The sequence below is a fragment of the Poecile atricapillus genome, chromosome 2, assembly GCF_030490865.1.
Source record: "Poecile atricapillus isolate bPoeAtr1 chromosome 2, bPoeAtr1.hap1, whole genome shotgun sequence".
NCBI classification, from domain to species: Eukaryota; Metazoa; Chordata; class Aves; order Passeriformes; family Paridae; genus Poecile; species Poecile atricapillus.
Window position 1 is genome coordinate 93,955,137 of NC_081250.1, and position 27,030 is coordinate 93,982,166.

Consider the following 27,030-nt stretch of genomic DNA (forward strand, 5'->3'; position numbering starts at 1 on the left):
TCATACAGCCCTGCCAGCAAGGAGAGTGCGGGTGCAAAAGAAATTGTGAGGGGGTGCAGCCAGGAGAGCTGAGTTCAGCTGACCAAAGGGACATTCCACACCATCAGGCATCATGCTCAGCTTATAAAGCTGGGGGTAATTGGACAGGGGCTGGTGGCTGCTCCTCGGGGACTGGCTGGGCATCAGTCAGCGGCATGATACAACTGCACCATGTATCACTTGTTTGGTACATTTTTTCATCATTATTACTAAATCCCCTTCTTTTTCTGCTCTATTAAACTGTTGTGTTTTTTTTCTCAAACCACGAGTTTTGCTTTTTTTCTGATTCTCTCAGGCATCCCACTGTGGGGGAGTGAGAGTGGTGTTCAGCTGCCTGCCAGATTAAATCACAACTACATTCCCTCCTCTCCACCCCCAACACAAATCTGGGTCTGCCAATATTACAGAAAGACAAGTGCCTGGTACAGGTGTCACCACCCAAACAGAATACCCAGCAGCTGCATTCCACAGTTCTTCCTATAACCTAAGCAGAAAGCAATCTCCAAATTTATACTACTTTTTCTTTTCATTAAACAAGCATGCAGTGCTGTTTTGCAGCTTATCACATTCTTCATTCACTTCATATTGTGCCAGTAATGCACCCTAGATTATGAGAAACAGCTTTGAACTCTTATGAAATCTCAGCTGGTTTAAGAAAAGCAAACTATCTATAAATTTTCCATCACCTCCTTCCATTTAGAGACCAAGAAAAGACATTGAAAGCCACGTTTCTTTTACAGTGTTTCAGCTGGGAACATGTAACCCCTCACAAGCCTGTACTCTGTAGTTTATACATGTAACAATTATTGAATAAACATGGGTAAGGGCAGTGAGGATGCTGCAAAACTATATATAGAAGAAACCAGGAAAAGATGGGTAATCAATATTCACTATTAAAATTAATGTATTCATAATTCTAATGAGGATAACACATACATTGCAAATAAACAAGACATTCTGCAAAATGATCACACTGATTCCCTTTGTAGGGCACTGCATGTGTAGGGTAAAGGTTTAAGGAGGACTCTGGCATGGTGCTTTGCTCCTCCTGGCGATATTTCCATAAACTGTCCTAGTTCCGGGTGAGTCAGAAATATGCCTGGACTCCCACTGAAGTAGATTTGCTCGCATGCCTTTGAGCCTTTTCAGAAGCCAAGAACTCTCTCACATACCATAATGCTGGTTTCCAGCTTCCCACAGAGCGCTGTATTTACTGCACATCAAAGGCCCATTTCTGCTAATGCATACAAGAGAGAAACTCAAGTGTCACAATCAATTTAATCCAGCATTCACCCAGGCTGCTGCCTTTGCCCTCATCCCTGTCTGCTTGTTTCTGCCACTCAGGATCTGTTTTGTGGACTCAACCAGGGGACTAGTTAGTCTGTAAATTAACCTGGCAAAGAAATCCTCTGTGAAAAGCTGAATTGTCAGTCGAAACAATTCCCACACCCAGTTTGTTGTGAGGCTGTGGGCAGGAAAGTGCAAAAGTGCAATGGGGGAAAGTGGAAATGCTCATTTAGAAAAAAAAAAAAAGAAAAAAATGGTTTTTGCTGGCTTAAGTCAGTCACAGAGCTGGAGCTTTATTTATAGCACAGGAGAACATAGAGTCCAACAGGAAACAGGGTTTTTATTACAGTAGATGTTCAGTCACTCATCCAAAAAGCTGAGTCTCTATGCCTGAGACAATTCTTTGGCGGGTAAATAGAGAGCAGCAAGAATCAGATGTGGTAGTAAGTCAGGGCATACCAGAGAATCTGTGCTTTGGTTTTTCTTCCTACAGCATCAGTGCACGTGTTGCTGAGTGTGCACCATGATCTCCCTCTTCCAGTGAAAGCAACTGAAGAGGTTTCTGTTGTTTTAATTCAAACTGGCTGTTGAGGGGAAGGGGAGCAGGGGTTGGGGGTGGGTCGGGGGAGAAAAGCTTACAGGTGGTGCTTTATGAGTTTGGGGTGGTTTTTTTTGTTTATTTATTTGTTTCAATAATTTTATTTTTGATGAGTGCCATTTCTTCCTTTTCTCTGGAAACAATGAGGTCCATACAGTCCTTGTCCTTCAGAACACACAAGGTCATAGGTTTTCACCTGAATACAGGATTAATCTGCTAATCTTTGACAATGGCTAGCTGGGAAAAACATACACCACCAACCTACAAGTGTTCTGCTATTTCTGTAAATTTTCTTCTCTACTCTACAGGCAAAATCTATTGTTCAGTAAAGAACTTTAATATATTGCTCATGATTTTTTTATTTTTTAAACTTCCCTCCATTGAAATCACAGAACAATTTCTGTGGTTAAAATTAGAAATAGATGAAAAATGACTAACACTTGATATTCATCACAGGCAATCCTTTCCTATTAGCCACTAGCACTTTTTCAAACACAATTTACCATCCAAGTATTTAAATCTTACACTGAAATGCTTTAAAGAGGAGTTATATGCAAACTTCTGTATTGCAACCTCCAATCCCTTTACATATTTCAATTAACTTCCTACCATACCTTTTCATAACACAACCTCTACTTTGCTCTAAAAACAATCCTGGTTGTATGTTTGTTGCTATCTATAGCAATGAAGTTATACTGCTGAAAGAGATATTTAAAAAAAGATGGGTACATGGATTGTTAGTAAAAGAAAAGCTATTTCTCTCAAAACATCTTTAGATAGTGTCTCGACTCTATGGAGCTCTATTTAGTATTCTAGAAGCCAAAGTAACATTCAAATAGCTAAAAAAAAAAAAAAAAGACCAAAAAAACTTTAGAAAATAACTGTTAAACACAATCTAACAAAGATGCTCCACTATCTTTTGGTGGGGAATTGAGCATTATTTAGTATTTTTCACTTCTGCAAAGTACTAATGCACATGAAAGAATAAAGTACAACTGGAAGCATTATGCAAATTAGAATCAGATAGTATCCACCTACATGATTCCACATGATATTCATCCTCAGTAAAAGAGGGTGCATTATTTAAAATTAGTTTTAAGATGAATGCGTTACTTGAATACATGTCACGCTCATCATATACACACATAAAAATTTAGACAAACGATACTATTTTATGAAGTTAATTCATGATTGAGTCTAAGCTCTGAAAAGCAGGCCATGGTTTTTCCTTTCATCTGAGAAGAGCAAGTCATTTTCTGCTTAAAGATTTTTCCTTCCATCTTAGTTGCACACAACTTGTGTCTAATGACTTATTACCATCAATGCAGCTCTCATTAAATGTAGACAACTAAGACAGCTGTAGATTAGGGAAGCATTAATTTACTGTAGTGCAGCTCAGGGAGATCAGCAACTCTCGGATGCGTAATGTTCCAGCAATCTCATCCTACGCTGGACCACTCAATCGCTCCCAGTGTTCTTCACAACTCATTTAACAGACTGGCAAATTCTGGTATGACTGACAAGTCTTTCATATTATGGGCTCTCAGGCTGCTGTTAAAGGCTGGATGGGAAACTTATCCTAAGCTGAAGCTAATAAATGTTAAATGAAGAGTTTGGTATTTAGGAAGTTGTAATTCCCACCACAGAAAACACTAGAAATACCATGTAAGAGTCTATTTTTCAGTGATGCTTTTTGTGAGCCCATTTGTGATATTTCATTCTGTCTTGTCTGTGATGTTTATACATATCTAAATTTCTACTCTGTCAGGAAAATCCTCCCAACCACAGCCACTCTGTACCCTGCTTGAGAATAGTTGAAATAGTGCCTATTTGTTCCCTCTACCACCAGCAATGGAGATTTCAGATCCCTTTCCTGCCCAGTCCAAGTGTTCCAAACTTTTCTGAATTCGGCTTTCAATCCACACATAAAAACAAATAGCTCATAAACATTTTATTACCAATACATCCACCCCACTCCCTGTCATTCATATAGCTTCAGCGATATACTATCTACATACAAATGTGAGTCCAAATCCAGTTTTCCCCCACATTGTTCAAATACAGCTTCAAGGGAAGCTGGTAAATAACATGAGGCTGTGTGGTTTACCCCAGCCAAAATACTGATCATGAATAGGCTTGCTGAAGAAAACAAGAACAAAGAATTGATGAAGATAATGGGGGTTTGCAAAACAAATTCTCTTTTGCAAATGGGAAACAGCTTCCCCCAAATGGTGGTCCAAGCTCATGGACCAAGGTTCATGACCAAAATCTCTTCTTCCCAAAGCATCTTGACAGCCAGCTGGAGCAAGGCTGGGCTTAGAATAGGCGAGTTTTGTCTGGCATCCTAGCAACACAATGAGCCTCATCCTGCATTCCAAATACTTTTGGCTGTGGGAGATTAGGCTCCCAAACAAGCACAATGCCAGGCTGCAATTCAACTTTTCAGGTTTGAGGTTTGCATAACACACAGCCAGGTGCATATAATCAAGAGGCTAAGATCTGCTTAAGGATTTCCAATGACCAACCAATGCAGTGTCCTAGATTAATGCCACTTTGGAAGTAATATCTAAATATATATTTCTCATTTAAGATTAAAAATAATTAAAATAAATAAGTTTCCTAATTATAGTTCATAAAACCATATGCTTCTCTTTCTAGCAAAATCTCTTGGCAACATATCTGTGTCCTGCACTGACCAGCTCATAAAGCATTCACTGATGCCCCTTTCAGAGGGTTCCTTATTTCCACACAAATACATGTGTGACACTTAAAAGCTGCCACAAATCAGGTTATGTTTATCAAGAGAATATCTGAACTCTGTAGGATTTCCCCATAGCTAAAATAAATAATTTTGAAACTGCTTTCTTTGAAGTTACTAACTCTACACAGAAGATAAATTCTGAAAGTGCTTTCAGTTGCAAACAACTCAGTGAGAACACTAGCTCAGTAAAAATCCCTGTATTGCTCAGCCTTTTGGAGCTGTGTCATCATGTCAGTGCTAAAGTTCAACAAGGCCAAGTGCTAAGTCCTGCACCTGGGTTGGGGCAATCCCAAGCACAAACATAGGCTGGTCAGAGACTGGACTGAGAGCAGCCCTGGGGAGCAGGACTTGGGGGTGTTCATGGATGGGAAGCTCAACAAGACCTGACAACGTGAACTCACATCCCGGAAAGCCAATTGTATCCTGGGCTGTATCAGGAGCAGGGCCAGCAGGGTGAGGGAGGGGATTCAGCCCCTCCTACTCCTATCTTGTGAGAACCCACCTGAAGTGCTGTGTTCCAGTTCTGAGGCCCCCAGTTTAAGGACATGGATGTGCTGGAATGAGTCCAGGTGAGGCCATGAGGATGATCAAAGGGCTGGAGCACCTCTCCTAAGAAGACAGGCTGAAGGAGCTGGGGCTGGTCAGCCGGGAGAAGAGAAGGCTCCAGGGAGACCTTACAACAGTACCTAAAGGGGACCTACAAAATGCAGGACTTTTTACAAGGGCTTGTAGCGATAGGAAAAAGGAGAAATGGCTTCATCTGGAAGAGGGTGAATTTTGATAAGAATATTTGGAAGAAATTCTTTACTATGAGGGTGATGAGGCATTGGAACAGGCTGCCCAGAGAACTTGTGGATGCCCTGTCCCTGGAAGTGTCCAAGGCTGACTGGATTGTGCTCTGAGCAACCCAGTCTAATGAAAGATGTCCTTGTCCACAGAACATGTTCTTTCATGTCCCTTCCAACTCAAACTATTCTATGAATTCATCTATTTATCTCTATATTTTTACAGCAGTGACCAACATCATTTGCAGTCAGGATGCAAAAAGCAGCTCCCAAATACAGATTACAGTTTTTAATAAATGGATTCTTTAGCACTGACTAAGATTACTGTCTCATGTTTATTTGATGCTTCATTCTCTTCAAAAATTAGATATTGATGAGAATCTGGGTCAGAAACATATTTAAATCTCAGCGCAAGATGAGGGTGAATGAAGAGAATGAAGACATATAAACACTTCTGAAGATAAGTACGGTTAGTATCTAATGCATTTTTTAGGGAGTGTAAGCAGCATCACATTTCCATTATTTTAATATGGCCAAAGTGAAAGATAACAGCAGAGTGATGTGAGGCTTTCATATAACCATGGTGATATGAGATAAAGACAGGAGCTATTTTTTACATTTCCAGTATTACTATCCTTAACAGGCTGCTAGAACAAATTTAAAGGCAGAGTGTGGGTTGTCAAAAAGAGCCATTAGCTTAGTTTTCTATATATGAAGCCAGCATGCAAAAACTAACTTACAGGTACAGTGTTCAGATGCCACATATTTTACTGGGATGTCTCTCCCATAGGAGCTAGGGCTCAAAATGATTACTGAATGTTGGCCACAGAAAGCTTCAGTGATGAACTAGATGATGTAATCAACACCACAAGCCTCACAGGGATTTGTGATGCTCAGACAAATATTGTATCAAATCAGCCCTCAGTGAAACAGGAGATTTGGAAGGGAGAGAGAACCTATTTTAAGCTGGTATTTGCAATGAAGCTGTGCTTTTGTTTTATAGATAAATGAGACCAACAGATAGCTGCTGGAGATAGCAGCAGCCCTGCTGCTCCTTCTCCTGTGCTGTCTGACTCTGCAGTACATTTATTCAGGGAGCTGAATCAAACCTTCTACAAAAAGCTGCAATTAGTTTTTCTGCCATTTTAGCTTCTGGTGAAAGCACATGGCTAAGGAATCAGGTAGGGAGGTAGAGCAGAAAGCTCATCCCTTGCAGGAGTGACCACCTATTAGACTGACTAATTCGTAACAGAGAAGCACTTCCTAAAGCCCCTGTCCACAGTAAAGTTCCCCAACAGACTGAGCTGGGGTGGAGGGGAGTTTGAAATTAAGAACAGTTGTATTTGCAATCATTCACATCTTGTTCACATCTTGTAAGGATGATGACGTGGCACAGAGCCATCTTCATAATAAAGCCACACAAAAATCAACTTCTGTTCATGGTCAGCAACATAACTTTCAGGCAAAAATATTTTTTGTCACGGGTGAAAGGAATCCAAGCAGAAGAAAGACAAAGGAGGAAGCAGCATGTTGTCAAAGGATAGTGTGGTCCAGTTTATTACCTCAGCTGAACCTCTGTGAAACTGTGACAAGTGGAAGAGGTGTTTACTGTACTACCAAGGAAAGGCCCTTGAACAGGCACGAGGAAAGAAGTGAAGAAAAGGCAAAAGCTTTTCTTCTGCTGAACAAGATGCAGTTCAGGCAAAATCTTCCAAGCAAACATTTACTTCTTGTAGAAGCTAATTCCTAACTTCAGTTTCCTGATACCAAGAATTTGCTAAATGATATTCTGAAAAGCATCTTTCCTCATTACCTGTGTGCTTAACCACAGGAGCTGTGGAATGTGTCTTACCATACAAGTGTCCAGATCCTCCAAACGTTCTATCTCTGTCAACTCCTCAACTGTGATCATAGAGCGTTTAGTGGGTTTTTCTTCAGCTAACTCAATCTCCAGTGATTCCTGCTGTGGAAGTGGTTTGCCACGTCTGGTCAAATGGTCAGCCTGGAGATAAAAACAGGAACACACCAGTCAAACTTAAAAAAGACAAAGAGAACCCAACCAGAAAGTTTACAGAATTTCAATGATCAGATATCCTAGAAGACAAAGTACAAAAGGAAAGCTCAGTTATGTTGGTTAGTCCTCACACTGGGTTTGTCTTACAGAGAAAAGTGTGGAAGCTTTTTCTTGAACTTTTTTTTTTTTTTTTAATTAACAAAGATATATGTACACATTCAGCCAATATAATTTTTATAATTATTCAATGCCAAAATGTTACAATCTGGTACTCACATAAAAAAAACACAATTTAAAATACTTCAGTTCTGTTTCACTGAAGAAATAGATAGGGAAAAACTGTAAAACAGTAAAGCCTATTTTTAGACCTGCACAACAAAAACTGCTACTAGGACCACAGAGAACGTTATATAAACTACCCTGGACTGTATTTGGAATGGAGTGGGCTTATGATGTCAGGAAAATGATGAAATATTTTCTGGCTCTTTTGATAACTGAAGAGAATATTAAACAAATATCTGCTAAAAGCAAATATTTGTCTATCAGCTGTCCCAAATCAGTTGGTTACGAAGTCTTCAAAGAGGCAGCTAGGGAGAGCTGTAGTCCGCTGCTTCACATTGGCACAACTCGGGACAACCAGTAGATTGCTGTTTTGTTAACCATCAAAAAAGGCAAACAGATGACCTGAATCAATTACAGCTCATTTAGTCTGGTGTCTATTTAGGAAAAGCAACTGAAGAGCTGCTATGAATTTATCTTCAAGCACACTAAAATAGCTGCAATAATAATTAATGCCAATTGTCATCTCATTAGGCAAACTGAGGTCTTGTCAAACAAGGTTTATTTTTCAGTTGCCTCAAACACACTATGCCAATGCAACAGAAGAGATATTTGTGGGTGGTTGAATTAGTAAAACATGACACTCCAATTTAAGGAGCTGGCTGAGAACTGCATCAGTGCATTTAATCTTTGTTGTACTAAGAACTAGCTGCCAGCTCTCAGATTGCAGCTGTCAGTTGAAGATTAACAGTGTCAGATTAGACAGGAGTTTCTCTAGAAGCATTTTTGAGATCAGTACTCCTCAAGGTTTTCATCAGTGCTATACTATCTGAAAGAACCTGCAGCTAACAGAAACAAGGGAGAGTTAAATGAAAGGGATATGTTAGTCACGTAGGCCAAAATGGACCACAAAGCAAATCAACCCAACCCAAAATGTAAAATCATTCCTTTGAAACCAAGAGCACTGGCAATTAGCCAATTTCACAGTCCTGAAAAGCAACAAGTGTCCAGAAGCCTTTAGTAGGAGGGAGGTCTAGCAAACCTTGTCCTAAAAATTAGCTACCACTGAAACTCTGACAAAAGGAAGGAATTCTTATATTCTTGGCTATGTAAATACAACGAATAAGGTACATCAGGAGAAAAACAATTTCACTCCTGTGTACTGTGTTGGTTAAAGCACTTAAATAGCCTGTCTGGTTTTAGAAACCACGATTTTAAAAGCGACTTCTTAAACAGCTGGAAAAAATGCAGAGGAATTTTCAGTGAAGTGACTCAAAGGCTGGAGAAAATGACGTACTGTGCAGGAGCCAGGGTATGTCCAGGTTGTGCAATACCACTGGACAGAAACAGCCCAGTCACTGCTCATTCCAGCTGTGCCTCCTCCAGGACAAACTGGAGCACATTCATGTGGTCTCTCCCACAGTGGGAACTGGTGCTGTGCTGTGCTCCAGAGACCAGAGGTTGTACCTTTACACAATGCTGCTCTGTATTACAAAGATACGTGCTCAAGTAACTCAGTCTTCCATTAAAAAAAAAGGGGGGAGAGGGGACAGAAAGAGTGATTTGTTTTATGTGTGTGAGGACTTTCACAGAGAGGAAATAAAGAGAAATATATATAGTTCCCTTATCTTGAGGAGGAAAGCATCTGAAAAAAAAAATCATGACTGCAAGTTGAAGCCAGAGAAGTTGCAATTAGAAATGGTGAGCAACTTTAATCAGAACGACCATCCACTAAGTTACTTTAAAAAAAGAGTACTGGATTGTCCTTACAAAGCCCTGTTGCGTTAGAAGCAAAAAAGTTTTCTGTGGATACAGTTGTTTATTATTTATGCTCTTGATGAGGCAAGTACTTCTATAATAAATATCTGTGCCTCCCAATAGCTCAGGACCTTCAAGTAACAGCACTTTCTTTGCTACATTCTTACTCCTTTCTTTTCAAACTTGATACCTACATTTCCACAGTAACCTCAAAATGCACTCATTCACGGAACACCGTCTCAGCCGTGCCTAAAGAATGCTAAAGAATGAAATCCTACCTCTCACTTCATGAGCAACCACACCTTATACTCTCACCTTGATAAAGAACTGTTCTTAACTAATGACTGAATTCTGCATCCTGATGGCATTTTTAGTTCTAGATCTGACAACAGCTCCAAAGACAATAGGACAACTATGTACCACAGTCTCTTCCAAGGTTCCATCTTTCTTACAGCAGAGGCAAGAGCCCCAACATCATATTTCAAAAGATGTCAGGATGTCAACAAAAGTAAAAGCAGTTTCAAAACAGAGCTGTCAAAGGAGAAACTGAACAAGTTATGAATATAAATGGCATTGTTGAGATCTGGCATATTAGATATCAACCAAGAAAAAACTCACCAGTTTGTGATGGCAATGGGAAAGTGCATCCAGGATTTCATCCACAACTCGGTCAGACAGGAAAGAAGCCACTGTCAGCTTTACTTCACTGTGTGAGGATTAAAAATGAGAGAACTTCTTAATTCATGCAGGAGATTTTCGTCTTTATTACACATTCAACAGTGTGACGATTATCCACAGTGCTGTCATTTTATTTGAGGTAAAACATAAGAGGGTGTCAGGATACATGACTGCAGGTTTCAGAAATAAACTCATGAATCACACAATAAACACAGGAGCCTCTGTACCATATTTAACCTGCTTCTAACAGTTTTCCATGAGATGAAATGAAAACATCTGGGTAAGAGAGCTGAATAAAAATAAGAAGTGAAACTCAGAGTTGAACACTCCACCACTGAAGTCAGACAAACACGGATCTCAGACAAATGGGATTAGGACAGTACTGCCTATGTAACACTACTCCACTGAACAACTACAATCCATTCATTTCCTCAATTCCTTTTTATGTTGATCTGCAGCTAAGGTCAAGTGTACGACGCTGGTTCTTCAGCCAATCTAATCACAACTTTGCTTCCTCTCTTGCTCTAGGTAACCACTTTCTGTCTCAAGAACTTCATGTCAGCCATTTTTCCACTGCACAGACATATGTGGAACACCACCACACCTGCACACTGAGCTTAGGTTTCCCTAGTAACTCCTTCTCAAGGAAATGTGTACCTTGAGTTGCTCCCTTGGGGTCCCATCTTTGGTGACAGCACCAAATGCTCTGGCTGTGGAGCGCAGCTGATGTGGAGCCAACAAACACGACTGCCTGAGCTGCAGCCCAAAGCTCCCCCTCTGCTGCCTCTGCTTTCAATGCCAGCTCTTTCAACTGACACCTGCCAGCAAGTGACATGATTCTGGTTTATGGTTTTTGTATGTGGACTGGAGCTGTATTGGATTAACAAAGCTATTTCTGTCTGGGGCTAGCACTACTGCTGCAGAAAAAGGTAAGGAACTCCTTGGAAAAGCAATGCAATTCATAGGGAGGTAGAATGATGGCCAAGCCACAGTGGGAAGAGAATGAGAGTGAAGGAATCTCCCTCAGCTAGGGAGGAGGCAGGAAAGATCATGGTGTGGCACCCTCATCTCACTGACAGTTCCAACTTGTAGAGGTAGTATTATCATCTTGGGGCCAAGATTTAATTTATAGGACTGAAGTGCAGAAAACTTACTCCTTGACCTATCAGAACATACCCTGAAGGTGATTAACACCTTTTTCTGTCTATTTTGCTGCATTCTGCAAAACTAACTCCCAACTCTTACTGTTTTCTTCCTCCTCAAAGATACTAGTATCTCAATGCAAACTGTCATGCTTTTCAAGCATCAGGCAGAAAGGAAGTGAAAAGGTTTAAGTACAGGTCAGCCACATTATACTGTATAAATATATTCTCTGGTATACATTCAATATGAAAATTTAAAAAAAAAAAAGCAGTAAAAGGATGGGTAAAAGACTCCTTTTTTTTTTTACAGGACAAACTAAGAGTTACTTAAGGTAATGGTTTTTGCTCCAGGTTTGTGGTTTGAATATCCAAATTTCCATTTTTTAAGTATGTCTGTCTGCTGTGCCCAGCTTCCACACGAAGTCTTGATTGCTACAGCTATAGGACAAGACCAAATGTAACAACAAAGTACTGTGACCACTCAAAGCAAAAAGTACAATTTCCTTCTATTACATTAATTCAGTGCTACCTGAGAAAATAAAGCTTTTTTTAAAAAAAGTATCAGTCGTGAAAACATTATTTGTGTACCACAAACCAAACCTTTCACTAAATAAGACAGAACATGCATTAATGATCTAAGTTAACATCCCTAGAGATTCCAAATATATGAATCACCTGAGCTAAGTTTCCCAGACCTGTAAGACAATTTCCGGCTCTTTTGAATGCTGTAATATAGTTTCTTGTGAGTCACAAAAGCATTCCAAAATTCTTCTACTACACAAACACTCATCCATGCAACCCAAAATCCGAATGTCAATTTTGTTAGATTAGTTTCTTAAAGTACCTAATTTTATTCAGGATATCAATTCCAGATTGCTCCAAGAGGACATTTTTCACAAAGGTACGTGGGATGGAAATCTTCTCAGTGCTGGCCTCAATGAGGTCTTCACGGATGCGAGCCTTCTTCATTACATTTGGGCAAAGGTTTTCTGCTGCATCCACCATAGATTCAAGGAGTGTCTGCAGCACAGCAGGCAAAAAATAACATTAGATATTGGGATTTTCTTTAGCCGGGAGGTGACAGCATTATTCTGGTGAATAGCACTAGGACACTTTAAGACTTGTAGTTTTTACAATTTTTCTACTGCTTTCCAATCCATTTTGCATCCAGCTGCAATATAAGACATTTTACAAAATACAGCTTTGAGAATCAACACACTTGTTCTGAAAATGACCTGCAAATGTACTTGTTTGCCTTGTCAAATATGAAACATTTACATCTCTGTGTGTTGAACTGTCAGAACAAATTAACTTCCCTTGTGCACCCACCACTGCAGTGGATGCTCTGCTGCAGCTGCCTTCCCTCTAAACTGTGCCCTGAATCACCAATTGTCATCAGTGCTCCAGACCTGGCAATTTGTAGTAAGCACCAGTAAATGAGGAAGAGAGATTCCTGGGAACTCAGCATGCTGTAGAAGGCTGCAATATACCAGCTGAATATTAAGAAGTAGCTACAAGCGTGATCTGCAGTTGCCATGCAAACCTTTAATATATGGATCTCATTTATACACATGTAAATCTACAGCAAACTTTAGGTGTAGCCAACTATTTTTATTCACACAGAATCACAGAATGGCTGAAAGGTTGGGAGGGACCACTGAAAGTCATCTAGTCCAATCTCCCTGCTCCAGGTTTCCATAACAGCACATGGCACAGAATTGTGTGCACAGTTTTCGTGTATCTCCAGTGAGGCAGACTTCCCACCCTCTTACGGCAGCCTGTTCCAGTGCATGGTCACCCACACAGGAAAAAAATCCAAAGGAGGGTGGAAAAAACCCCCATGAACAGGCTAGAGCCCATTTTACTGAAATGGGCCACCTTGTCTCTGATAAGACTGAGACAGAAAAAGGTACTTACAAATAAATTTAAAATAAATAAATAAATAAACAAGATTTCCTTGGAATGGTGCATTCCTTGGAATGCCTAGATCTTACCTAGGCATTTGCAAACTGTAGAAAAGTAAGAACTGTACCCCTTAAAAACTCTACTGATTTCCGTTTTCTTCTCAATCCCATACCACAGGTGACTGCAGATTCAACTCCATTTTATCAGAGCTTTTTTCTCTTTGCACAGCCCTACCATAACTAGTAATTTCCTTATGCAGACAATGAACAAGAAAAAACCACCATTGCTGCATAAAAATTTCAATGATTCAAAGCAGCATCTTTCAGTCTGTAGCTCTTACAGTCTGAAAAAAACAGAGCAATAAGAAGCAGCCACAGTGTACAGGAAAGTCCAATCTTTATAACATTTGATTTAGAGTTATAAGGGACAACTGCCATAATAGCTAACAATATATCTTGTTGCTGGGTTCTCAAGATGCCCTTTAAGAACTCTTCCCACACTTACTCCTCCAATTCTCAAGCAGATTCTGGGCCAGCATGACTAACGAAGAGACTTTCAAGCCTCTGTGGCCATATCCCCATGGGGGATGAAGAACTTAAATGTTAGAGGAAACTGAGCCAAGGAAACTACTAATGGAGTTCCTGACACATCCATTTTTTTCCATAGCATTTATTCACTGGTGCAATTGTGTAGTTTATTGGGAAGAAATTCCCTGGCCTCTCAAGAGTTACTGATGAATCACAATCATAAAAGTGATAGGCTTGCTATGTTGAATTACAATTGCAGTTTTAGCAGGGTCTTTCAAAATGGATCATGTGAAAAAATGCTCTGTTAAAGCATCACTGGGAAGTAGCAAAAAAACAAGACCTTTCCTGAAATTTCCAAAATCTATTTTTACTCAAAAAACTTAGAGAACGTGCAATTTAAAAGTCAAATAGAGTTTGGATCTTATCTTTAATTGTGCAAGTTAACATAATTTCTTTAATGGTGGATTTTAGCTGTTGATTTTACATGCCTTATCTACAGAAACCTTTCCTCATCTCCTAATTCCATGCCCAAACCTTTCACTGATGGAAAGCCATAGCTACCAATACTGACTGTGAAAGTGCACACATTTCAGGCACAAGGCTGCAAGTACCAGTCACCAGATGAAAGAAAAGAACAAAGCACTACCCACAGTTAAAGAATCTTAACATTCATGAGAAAGATACAGTGAGGAGAAGGACTGAAGAATGATGATATAAAAATAAAAAATGGGAGCCAACAAACCCTTTGCTCTAGCACAAAATTTAGGAAGAATATTTCGAGCACTCCTGTCATTACAAAACAATCATGTTTGTGTAGGTTCCACTTGTCTTGCTTGGGCCTTTGCTGACTGAATAAAGCATCTCCAGGTTCTGTGTGTCCACAGTGACACCAGCAGGAGAAGAAAAAGGTCTTGCTATAATTTGTCTTCTGCTCAACTCAACTCACACCAATATATTGTTTTTCCTTACTCTAACTCCTTTCTTCACCCCTCTTCCTTCCCTTGAATTAAAAAAAAAAAATTAAAAACAATTAATAAACAAAACCAAACTAATATTTACCTAAAAAAATGTTCATTGGCTTTAACCAATTTCCAAACTTCTTTTTAGGATCATGCTCTGGTTGCTATGGGAACTAAAAATCAAAACTCCTCTTACAGCACACAGGATTTTTCCCCCCAACAATTATAAAAAGAACTGCCCTCATGTGAGCTTCCTTATCTATTTTTACAAATAATAAATTGTCTATTTATTTTTTGAGTTTTGAGTTGACCTAAGCAACTGGGAGAAAAAAATAATTTCAATCCATGTTCAACACACTTCTTCCTCTATGCATAGAACTTAATGGAAAACCTTTCCACCTTAAGTGAAAATTAATAAAAACAGGTGTTGGAGTATATAAAGAGCATTATGACTTTATAGTTTCTTGTAAGCCACTTAAATTTGAATGCCACACAGAACAAAATAAATGTAAAAGTCAGAATGCTTGAGCTAAAGGGCCTTCTGCTGTAAATGCGTAAAAGTATAAATGGAAAACACATTAATTCAGGAACATTTCAAATGGTGAAAAAGCTTTTTTTTTCATCTTCTGTAAGACTCTCCAAGATCAACTTATTTAAGTGCATGAGCCCAGCATGAAGGGCTGACCTGACTACTCCTGTCCCAATAATACCCTAGAAGTTCCACTGGGAAGAATCTTATGGATAAATCACTTTCATGTCTGCAAAAATCTTCACCTTATTTCATATAATGGGGAAAAGTAGAAACATACTAAAAATAGAGCACCATTTTCCTCCTCATTAACTTTTTAATTTCAAAAAAGTAATTAGTAATATGGCATTATTATCATTCTTCATTATATTTGCACCGACTGAAGCATTTTCACGTTTCAATTGAAAGATCAAAGAATCTGAAGATCAAGGTTGTAAGGTCTTTAAATACTGCAGAACACAGGCAAAGCAGCTTAGTCATAAACAGAAGTTGGATCTGAGATGCCCCAGAGCTGTATTTTTAAATTCATCCGCTTCCACAGAGATCCCAACTGTTGTTAAAATTTCTCCACCTTGTTTTCTTCCTGGACTGACACCTTTGCACATGCTGTATGCATGGCTCCTCTTTGCCTGTTGCAGAGGTACACAAACATAACTGAAGGTTCAAGTTTCTGAGCAGGAGCTGGCTGAGCACACAGGTGAGAACATTTACACATCAATGACATCTACCTCGAGAACTGAGGTTTGACAAACAACTTGTGAGAAGATTTCCTGTATAGCTGCCTGTACCAATTCTTTGGGTACTCTCAATACCTACAAGTTACCCAAATCAAATGGTAAAGTGTAAATCCTGCATCAGGTTCAAATGACTACTGAGGAAAAAAAATCTGCAATGGAGTCAATAAAAAAGCAGCTTTCACTCTACTAGGACTCCTTAAGTACTGAGCACTTTTCTAAAGAGCATGAGGCTTCTTAGGGTGCTTGAGAAATGTCTTAATAAAAGGCTGAAGGAGCAATTGATTAGTCTTCCCCTTCTAGCAGATGAAAAAAGATGATAATAAACAGTATATACTCCTTCTGCCCACTGAAAACACTAAAGCAACTTTTTATTTTATTCCAACTGGGGAAAAATTCCAAATAACAAGGCCCAAAGTTATAAGAAACTAATAATGGGAAGACAGCTAGTTTACATACAAATCTACTGAGAAGAAAAATGAAGTGTGGCACATTTGCATTTAGCAACAGAAAACCTCAGATTTAGTTACTTCTGCATGGGAGAGACGGTAACACATCTATCCACAGACCTTAAGTTGCTCGTCCACTACCCTTGTGACTTCTCCAGCCATGGATTCAAGTGTCTCTTGGATTGGATTGGAGAGTGAACCATTTGCTCCCGCCCAAGAAGCTCCACCGAGGTGATACAGGTTTGGTAAGAGCTGTAAGACAAGAAGAGTACCCTTAGAAAATAGGCTCATCTCTGTCTTCAAACCAGGACAAACAGCACAAAATGTCTTAGGCTAAATCAAAGTCTTCATAAATTAGAATTATCTTACAATTTTAAATACTACCTATAGCTGGTCATCTGAAGAAAATATTCTTTTGTGACACGTATTATTATTTTTACTGCCCAAAAAGAGAAAAGCTGAAAGCACACAGAACTGCCCTCAGCACTGCCAGCATGCTGGGAAAGGCTTACTGTTTTGGAGTTCTTAGCATCTCGCATCAGCCGCTCTGCACATTTGACATCCTCCTGTATAGCATCCACACCGCAGTTTCTTAAAGAGTTGAGATGATCTTGCACTTTTACACATATTCTGTCAATCATCTACTTGAACAAAAGAAATACAAAAGATAAAACATCAGAATGTTGGTCAAACACAACCTTAATCCAGTCCAGGTAGAAAATGAATAGTAGCATGATGAGATTTGCAGTGACAATATACCAACCTGAAAAGGCATGGTAAGACCTTGGAACTATATCAATACTATTGAAGGAAAGAACTACATCTCATAAAGCATTAAAAGCCCTAAGCATTGCAAAAATAAATAAAACTTTACCATCAGGAAAAATAAATGCTGTGGAATATTTCCCCCACAGTAACCTCCAGGATAACTGTAAATAATCAACAAGTTATACTATTTAAGTGTTACTCTGGTTTTTGGTTCAGATTTAATGCTAAAAATGCTGTTGATGCACCTAAGACTAAGGTCTGAAGGTCTCTGAGTTGTTAAAGAATACAGACAATGAAAGAAACCTCTGTTACTACCCATTCAACAAATACTAACAGCGATTTCTCCAGTCTAAGCAAAATGCAACTGCGCAGGCTTCTGCAGTATTCTTTCAAAATGTAAATATTCCTAGTTGCAAGGGAATTAAAACTATCAAAGCAGAAGTTTCCATCAGACATTTCACAGTGGGGTAAATTGAACTTAATCTGTACCCACAAGACAATTCATTCAATATGCTGCAAATGCAGGGCAGGTGGTATATGTGTATCTTACAAGACAAACCACTAAGAATGCCTGACACATAGTCAGCTTTGATTAAGATATATGAGGCAGGGAGATATAATAGTTAAAAGTCTTTATCAGCCCACTTAGCATACATTAAAACCAGCTATTTGACATTTTGAAGCAACATCTGAGTGCACACACCATCATATGAAGTCTACAGTTCTAGCATCTTACATCATTAGCAATGAGAACTGAAATAATTTCACAGCAGGCTTCTTTTCAGATCCACATGATTCCTTCTCTTCAAAGGGTTTTGGGTGGGTATTTTTTTACAAGTACAAAAAGCTAATTAATTATTAGACAGTGGAAAGTCTCATTGGGACATCTGGACAGGAAAAAAATACACTCTGGGAATAATAATGCAATTCTATCATACTAGACAGTCTTTTTTAGCTGTCTTTTAAAACTGTTTTTAAAATCCATCCTTATTGTACACAATTTAATACAGAAATCAGTAACTTTATTTCAAAATAACAATAAATTACATTTCCTGAAACTTCATGTGTACATGGTTGTTGGAGAAAAGCACAACTGAAACCAACAAGCTGTAAAAAAAATCTAAACTTATTTCATATAGAGATTATTAACTTGGGGGGAAAAAGTGGCATTGGAATGGAAAAAACATTAGAATAAAACAACTGCTCTTGCAGGTTGTAGTGCCAGTATATCTCCAGATACCATTTTCTCTCTCAAGAGGTTAGAGCACAATGTCAGGTTCCAGTATTGAAACACTGTCCCAATAAATTTTAAAAACACAGGTAGAGCACAAGCAAGCCAAACTGTTCCTGGTTTCAACAGTAGTTTACTTGGTAATATCTTGAGTCTTTCTCTACACGGTACTGCTGTATGGAAGACCTTCATCTCACAAATGCTTTGCTTTCAAATACATTGCCATTGATAATTATTATTTCTTGGGAAACAGTATAACCCAGGAGGCACATCTTAAAAGTGTGCTCAGAATGAAAGAGAACTTCCTCCCCAAGCAGATTTTTGGCACTGAGATGTCCATTAAGTAACAAATTCTCACCTGCTGTGTGGTGCTAGTGACAATGCCTTGCTGCAGCCGATATGCCTGCTCCTGTAGGTACTTCCTGGTCTCATGGTTACGAAGCAAGTAGTTTTCTATCTAAAACAAACAAACAAAGAAACAAAAACAGAAAAAAAGTCAGATTAGGAAACCAATTTGACTCCTCACATTGTAATTTGCTTTCAATTTTGCTGCCATGTCAGAACCGGGGACTAACAAGAAAAGCAGCCCAATTATTTGTGTATCATCTGCAAACTTTCTTTTGTGTGCCTTGGTGCTTAATCACCACATCGGCATGGTGCTTATTTGAACATCGACAAATACTAATTCACTCACAAACCAGTGAAACATGGTTAAACATTGTGCTTTTGTCAGTGTTTTCTGAAAGAGTATTCTATTTTGAACAATTTAGCAGGTTATGCTAACAAAGGACTAGATCCTGGTTTGAGAAATATTTGAAGGGACTCAACAGGTGTTGTAGAGATCATGATGACTCAAGATACTTGATTCATTTCTTTAGGATGTCTTTGGCCCACTGCAAAGACACAGATTTGAATAGCAGTATGTCTGAAGAGAAGATAAACTGCTTAAAAGCATCTTAAGTGACAGTGCAGCCTCAGATCACATGTTGGTTTATTAAAGCTAAGCAGTACAGAAGTGCTCTTTAGAGACAAGTGATCCCTACTTCCAGTCCACCACAATTGTCAGCAGCAGTAAGCACCCACCATCAGCCAGCTTTGTGGCACACAGAGTAACCCCCTAACCCTACTCTATCACACTTAGTGAAGGCAGAAGCACCCATTGGCAAAGTGCTCAAGGTTCATCAAAGGGGATGGATCTGTTCTGAAAGAGAGAGGGGAGGAAAGGATGAGTGGAGTGGCCACCAGGTTGTGAGGCTGAGATCAGAGGGGATGGTCACCTCTAAGGTGGCAGCAGCAGCAAGGATTGCAACATTGGGCCAGGCCCCAAAGCAAATCCCTGGGTTTATGCAGTTTGCCCACCCCAAGCCCTGTGTGCTGCAGAGACACCAGAGCTCAGGAGGGTGGCTGTTGTGTCCATCAGTCAGTCAGTGCCATTGTCCCAGCACCAGGCTCACTCCATGCAGGGAGGATTGGATCCCTACCTGCAGGGAATCACCTGTGTTGTGTTCACAGCACCGCTCCTGACGCTGATACCTTTTCTAGGAGGGAACCTCCTCATGTTGTGCAAAGAAAGCTTGAACCACACATTGAAACAAACTCAGGGTCTAACAGTTGTAGCAACTTTGATAGGAATAAAAGGAAAAGTTCTTTGTACATAGCACCTAATTAACAGAATTTAAATCCCTGTGGGCAGCAACTTCCCAGTATTTTTTTTCAGAAATGCACCTACCAGTCTAGACATGAACCTGGCCAAGTACAGTCTTTCTATGAGATGGAAGAAATGTCCATCCCCCATTAATCCAATTTTTAAAAGCAGAATTTAGATAATTTTCATGCATCAAAGAAAAAGATACTAACTACCAGCACTTATCCCAGTGATACTCAAATTACTGAAAATAAGGATCATAGACATTTGCTTTTTAACCACAGTTATCTGTAAGAACTATTTATAAGGTTTTTATGGCCTTACCTTGGCTGAAGGAAAACTACTCATTAAGGAGATGTGAAATGCGTGCCTCCTGATTGAGCAGGAGGTTTGTTTGGAGTTCACAAGATTTATCATATTAAAACTCAGCTGGGAGTTTTATAACTCATGCAAGTGGAACAGACACAGATACTGTCAACACCTTTTCATCCAAAAGAACATGCTGGTGCAGTTGCTTACTTAGGGCAACATAGTGTGTGAATTTTATATGTACAATATAAAACACAGGCAGTAAATGTTTTCATCCTCCCTCAAATTAAAGTACAAGACCCTTTGTCTTGTACAGAGCTGACTGCACTTTTTATGCCAATTATAAAAAGTGTGCACCAGTAATTCTAAGCATTTGGTAATACCCACAGGCAGATATGTAACAAATATGCTGTTTCTACCTCTCCCTTTCACAGGCACACAGCAATACCAGGTCTAGCTTGCATTTTTTTATTTATGACATGTTGACACTACACCACCATTGCATTCCATTAGCCTTCACTCCCACCACGCTGTGGAATAAAATGCTCTTGCAGGACTTGATTACCACATATATGTCAATGCAAACCAAACAATCCTTCAATCCAGCACAGAATTCTTATTCAGCCAAGCATGAAGCCTCAGTCACTTAAAATTACTATATTTTTGCTGGTTTTATTTCTGTTTGTTGGTGGCATATGCAATACCTTTTGCAGCGCCTCTTCTGTTTTCTCAGGGTTTGTTTTGAGTGCTTGGGAAGCGTCATTCATCGGTATAGGCATGAATCTCAATGTGTAATTCCTAATGAAAACAAAAAAAATTATGGTGAAAGTTAATCTAATTATTCTATCTCTTTATAATCACTGTACTTCTTTATGAAGAATAACCTAGAAGGGAGAAATAAAGTGTATCCAGCTTGTCTGTGGAAGGTACTAAGAATGTATTTTTCACATTTTTAAGTGGAATAGCTGGAAGCATACATGCTCTTTTTTGCTGCTGATTCTTCTTTAATGCTAGACAGAGGGGTAGACTTTGAAAAGCAGTTACACAATTGATGCCCACTGGCTGCTGATTAAGAGCCTAGTTGCCCTCTGTACCTCTGTGCACAGGGTTAGATTAATTTCATGTATCTAAACAGAACAGGGAGCATCAGTGGCTGCTGGCAACTGTATCAGATCTAAGACTAAATGGAAATATTCAGTAATAGGTAGCAACTATGAGACTGAGTTTTAGAAATGTACCATTTAATAACTTTTTGTGTTTACAACAATTTGAAGACACTTGCTGAATTTTTAATAAAAAGCTGACAAAACAAGCATAGCATCTCCACATTGCTTTATGCAAACAACTGTTTCCTGCATCTTCCTTATTTGCTTGCAAAATATTTCTACAGCTTTGTCCATCTGCTGCAATAAGAGATTAAAGACAGGGGTTTGGTCCTGAGTCAAAATTACATTTTTACTCTGAGAACTCACACTGACTATCATGACACAGTTATACTTAAAAGGCTACCTAGAGTGGTATGTCCACACAAGTTCAGATTTGAATAAATGGGGGGAAAGAAAAAAAAAAAAAAAAAGAGCAGGAAGTTCTTAAAACCTGGAAAGAAAATTATTCTTTCTATTTTCAATTAATCCTTTATTTCCTGCAAACATCTCCTTCTCCTCCTTCTGCAAACATCCCACTAACCATCTGTTCCTATTCCATCCAGAGTTACAAAAATATGTTTGGAACCCTCTATTTTTGAGCACTTTAAAATTGGCAATTTCAACTGAGTCACCACCATTGATGGCAGTAGACCACTCACTCCTCACTGAACACACTAATTCCAACAGCAGACCTTATACAGTCTGAAACTCCAAGCTTCTTTCACGTCTTCTCCCACCAGGTGCTTGGACACATGCAACACCACTCTCTGAAAGGCAGTGTCCTCCTGAAGTGCAAACACGCCGATTCCTCACTGACACTACCCGACATTTTACTTGAAATGATAATGGAAGACCTTCATGTTTCTTCCCCAATGCAAACACGGTGATGTGTAGCTGTCAGTGGCAGGCAGTCGAGGTCCCTGTCCTTCCGCAGTGCCCAACTGTCTACTGCATCAGTCAGAAAATTAACTCTTCTTTCTAGTTGTCTTGTCCTTCAAAAGAACATCTGCAAACTATACAGACCCTGTTATGTGTCCTCATGTAACACTAACCTGTGCATAAATGGCTGTCCACCACCATGGGGAGAATTTTTAAATGTCAAAGATACTGAGCTCAAAGACAGATAATTACAGAACTTGGTGATTGCCTGACAGGTGGAAGTATTTATTTAGTTTAAAAAGAAAAAAGAAGGTCGATTTCTAAGGATCTCTGCAGCTGTTTGACATTTAATACATCCCATTCATTGAAATCTGTAATTGCCAGCTCTCATGCTAGCAGTTATATGCTAAATTAAATTTAGTAAAAGGCTTAGTGCACCCTCCCTCACACATATGGACACACAGAGTGGGAGGAGGGCAAATGAAAGGTGAAGAGATTTCATGGACACACAATCACAGAGGCAAAACTTTTAGAAGACCACTACCCTAAGGAAGGAAGGAAAGAAGGAAATCCTCTCTACTTGGGTTGGTTTCAGACACACAGTATTATTTTCATCTCAGAATTAACCAGCCCTTAGGGGAAAATACCAAGAATTTAATGCTCACTTTTCAACTTCATCATTACGCTTTGTTTTTCTCTCTGTTTCCTTGAAGCCTAAAATACTCCTTCATTCTTCTTTTTATTAACACTCCACTTGTCTCTTTTAAAGGAATACATTTTGCTAAAAAGTAAATAATCCAATAATTTCCAAACACATCAATATACTTTGCAAAATACCTATATTTAAAGGATGTTCAGTTTCAGAGAGGTGCTCAAAGATTGTAAAGAATGTCCCAAAAGAGGTCCCAAAAACCTCCTCTTCTACATACAACATGTGTGACAACAGTCCTACATTTCATCACATTATTTCCCCAGCAGTAACTTCTGATTCACACACTACATATGCTCTCTGCTGCAGTGGAGATTTTACTTATTAAAAACCAGGAATAAGATCATCTGTTTTTTAGGTCAGGGTGTGTGAATTTCATATCACTGCTAAGGGAAGAATTTATAGCACTCTAACAAACACCAGCATTTCTCCTCAGATACTAGAACTTCAGATATTTTTTCAGTCAGTCCAGATAGAAAAAAAAAAATCTTTCAGAAATGAATATGAGACAATGCTGTAGAGTCCTGTGGCATAGGGGGCTCTAGGCTGAAAATCACATATTTATCTTCATATTAAAATTACAGAGATACAATGGCCAAGCTGAATAAAATGCCTACTGTTCTCAAATGCTCTCCTGAACTGACACCTGTAAGGGACTCTGCAGAAAATCTTCTCAGCACCTCACACCTGGGACACCCACAGGGCAAAATCTGCCAACAGCCATGCTCCTGGAATTCCCTTGCAGGAATAATATTTTCAAACAGCAATAAGCAGATGAAGAAAAGCTGGGAGAAGGGGAAAGAAAAGAATCTTCCAATTACTTCAGCCTGTTTTAAAGTCTGTTATAAATCCCCTCAGCCCATACTGCTAAAGTCTACGTTCCTTCTTTGTTGTGTGGTTTGGTAGATGACTACTTTTCTTAAGATTGAAATAACACATAGAACACATATCCTCAAGCATCTTCAGTATATTTTGTTCCATTTTGAGCAATAGTTCTTTCCTACAGAATATTGATGGGTATGTATTTTTAGGAAACATATGGTGAAGCATGTTCTCAAAATGTCTTCAAGATGGATTGTTTACAGCCTAATTGTTTTCAGCCAGTACGGACAGTCCCTCTCCATGTTTAAACCTTTCTTGCTTGCAGCTTAGTTTGTGATGTTATCAACGTTCTTGACAATTTGAAAATGTTTCAGGCAACATCAAATGACCTCACCTTCCAAGTTAAATAATTGAGATGCCACCCTGAAAAAGTACAGTGTCACATAATTAACTGTAGCATTCCAGGGGTGTTTTTGTTTAGATTACCTGATTTTGCCTCAGGATTTCTCCCGCTTCTCTATTTACTCATCCAAACACTTCAGAACAGAGAAATAAAGCTAATGCTAACCAGAAAACAAGTGTATTTCTTCTTCTACCAGACTTCCCCATGCTATTGCCCTTTAACAGAAATGTCTGCAAGTTGACAAATAACCTTTGCAAATTCGCTACTATCGATGGAATCACTGAAAGACTATTTGCTTAATTATACATCATTTATATAATTTCCCACATCAGTGCAACTGAATTAATTTCAAAACCAAGTATATAAACTAAAGTAGTTTCATAAAACAAGTAACTTTATAAGCTCTAGCCTCATGACCCCTACAAGGGTCAAGATGCTCCCTTAAGTAGTTACACAGTTCTACAAGGTAACTTGATGAGAACCTAGCAATTGTAGGTTACATTCACTTTCCAAAGAGAGACTTTGCCCCTGTCTAAGGGATTTAATGATGTGAAAAAACCTCAACTGCTGCTTAATTTAAATCTGTAATTCTTCTCTCTTAAGAAAAGTAATAATAACATATAAAGAAATATGATGGAGATGGAGAGAGATTAGAGTGATTTAACATCTATCACTGCATAAACTCAGCAAGATACTAATGGCAACATCTGTGAGTAAACTCATGGAAGCAAAATGACCCAGACCACAGCAATTACATAGAAAAATTGCAGTTCCTGAGATCATCACTATTAGTTTCAACTTGCTAGGGGAAAGAAAAGGACTCAGACCCAAAAGGCCCACTTCAGTAATTTTCTGTTATTATGTACAGCTTCATTCACTAGAATAGAATTTCTGAACACTATCAACAAAAGAGTATGAAGAAAAGGGAAAATATTACCAAATTCAGAATTTTAACACTAAGAGCAGAACTCAAGGACCTTAGTGCTGAGAGCAGAGTATGGATGAAAGAGCCACAGAGCCTCTTCCCATCCTTTTGAAGGATGTGAAGTCATGAATTTTCCTTTAGATTAAACATCCCGTTGCTTAAAATTGAGAACACTCAGCATCTTCAATATCATATTGACTGCGGTAAGAACTGCAGCTGCTCAGATCATTCAGGATCTTTGGCCTCTTCATCAGACATTCTGTTACTTCAGACTTACTTTTCCAGTGCCACAGCTATGTCCTGGAAGCCCTGTGCAGTGATGTTATTCTTGTCCCATATTACAGTTCTGAGAGGTGGTGGAAAGAGGAAAGAAAAGTGTAAGTTAAACAAGAACCACCAAATAAACCCATAATCAAACTTTGCATATTGAAATAACACACTGCTGAATATTCAAAATTGCAGAAGGCAGCACTTTAAAAACTTGTCTTTACTTACATGCTAAATCCTTGAAATGACAGAAATTATGGACAAATATCCAAAATCCAATTTCCCTTACTTTAAAGGGGATTCTAATATATTTTCCATCATTGACATAAGCACCTTACTTTTCTAAAACACAATTAATAGAAAGATTTGGACATGAATTCCTGATTTTTTGAGGAATAGCATCAAAACCAAAGTTCAAGTATCTGCTTTGCAAGGCCATACTGAAAAAACACAGAAAGTTGCAGTAACTGGTCAATCTCTGTTCCACATAGGCTATGTGTATTTTAAAAATTCATGCTGATCAGAGGTCAAAATTTGCAGGCTATTAAACATTCAACCCTGCACTGGGCTCATCACACTGTTCATATGATTCCACATGCAACACAAGTAGCTGCCAATATTCACCATTAGGTTAGGTGCATAAATTGTAGCTCTTTTGAATACACAGTAATGATAAGAGTGATCAAGCCTTCCCCTCCTCCCCCAGTTCAGACCACTCAAGCAGACTGCCTGGCAATTTACAAACACATGTTCAAAGATCTCATTAGTAGGCAGAAGAGACAGACAAGCAGATAAATCTTGCTTCTGCTAGAGCACCAGTTGTAGCTGCTCTCAAAAAAAAAAAAAAAAAGGCACAAAATCAAACAAAGATTTCTGGTGTTTAAAAGAGAAAAAAAAAAAAAAAGATAGATGGCATGCTTTCACAAGTATTGACATCCTTCTGTTGTTGCAGAATTATCCCTCCATTTTTTAGATGAAAGGTAAGAAAGAGAGGAAGACAGATTCTACACTCACTCTGCAAACATCATATATGCTAAGGGTCAAATCTTGAATATTTTTGCCACTGGAAAATGTGTTTATATTTCTACCTGGGTGTCATTTTATAGCATTTTTGGCAGAGCCAGTTACCATTGCATTATTCAGCCTGTAATCACACCACAGACTGTGGTGACATTATGTCAACTGCAACATTCAGCATACTGTGAAACGTTTCAGTCTGCCACCCTGAAATGTATCAAGACTTTATTTTTTCAGATATTGTGGTCATTTCAGGTTAATACATTCAGTAAACCTAAGCCACCCCTCCAATGTTTTCTTGACATTTTTAATATTCAGCTTGGGCATAGCATCACAAAGGCCAGAGGATCCCTGCCTCTGAACAAAATAGCCAAGACTGGGGGAATTTCATCCAGGGAACAAATACTTGGAGACCAAATAAAAAGTTACATTGACAATACACGAGGAAGGTTCATCTGCACAGTCT

General features: G+C 38.9%; 1 protein-coding gene across 3 annotated transcripts in view; it reads right to left on the reverse strand.

Moving 5' to 3' along the window:
* Positions 1-27,030, reverse strand: part of CARMIL1 (capping protein regulator and myosin 1 linker 1) — a 192,513-nt gene that overhangs the window by 34,493 nt on the left and 130,990 nt on the right. For all 3 annotated transcript variants that reach the window (XM_058831463.1, XM_058831462.1, XM_058831461.1), the window contains exons 22-29: positions 25,558-25,626; positions 21,102-21,195; positions 18,802-18,900; positions 16,957-17,085; positions 16,565-16,696; positions 12,186-12,361; positions 10,140-10,227; positions 7,323-7,472 (exon numbers count right to left, since the gene is read on the reverse strand). In XM_058831463.1, the coding sequence (XP_058687446.1) occupies positions 7,323-7,472; positions 10,140-10,227; positions 12,186-12,361; positions 16,565-16,696; positions 16,957-17,085; positions 18,802-18,900; positions 21,102-21,195; positions 25,558-25,626 (937 nt within the window). The remainder of the gene's footprint in view (positions 1-7,322; positions 7,473-10,139; positions 10,228-12,185; positions 12,362-16,564; positions 16,697-16,956; positions 17,086-18,801; positions 18,901-21,101; positions 21,196-25,557; positions 25,627-27,030) is intronic.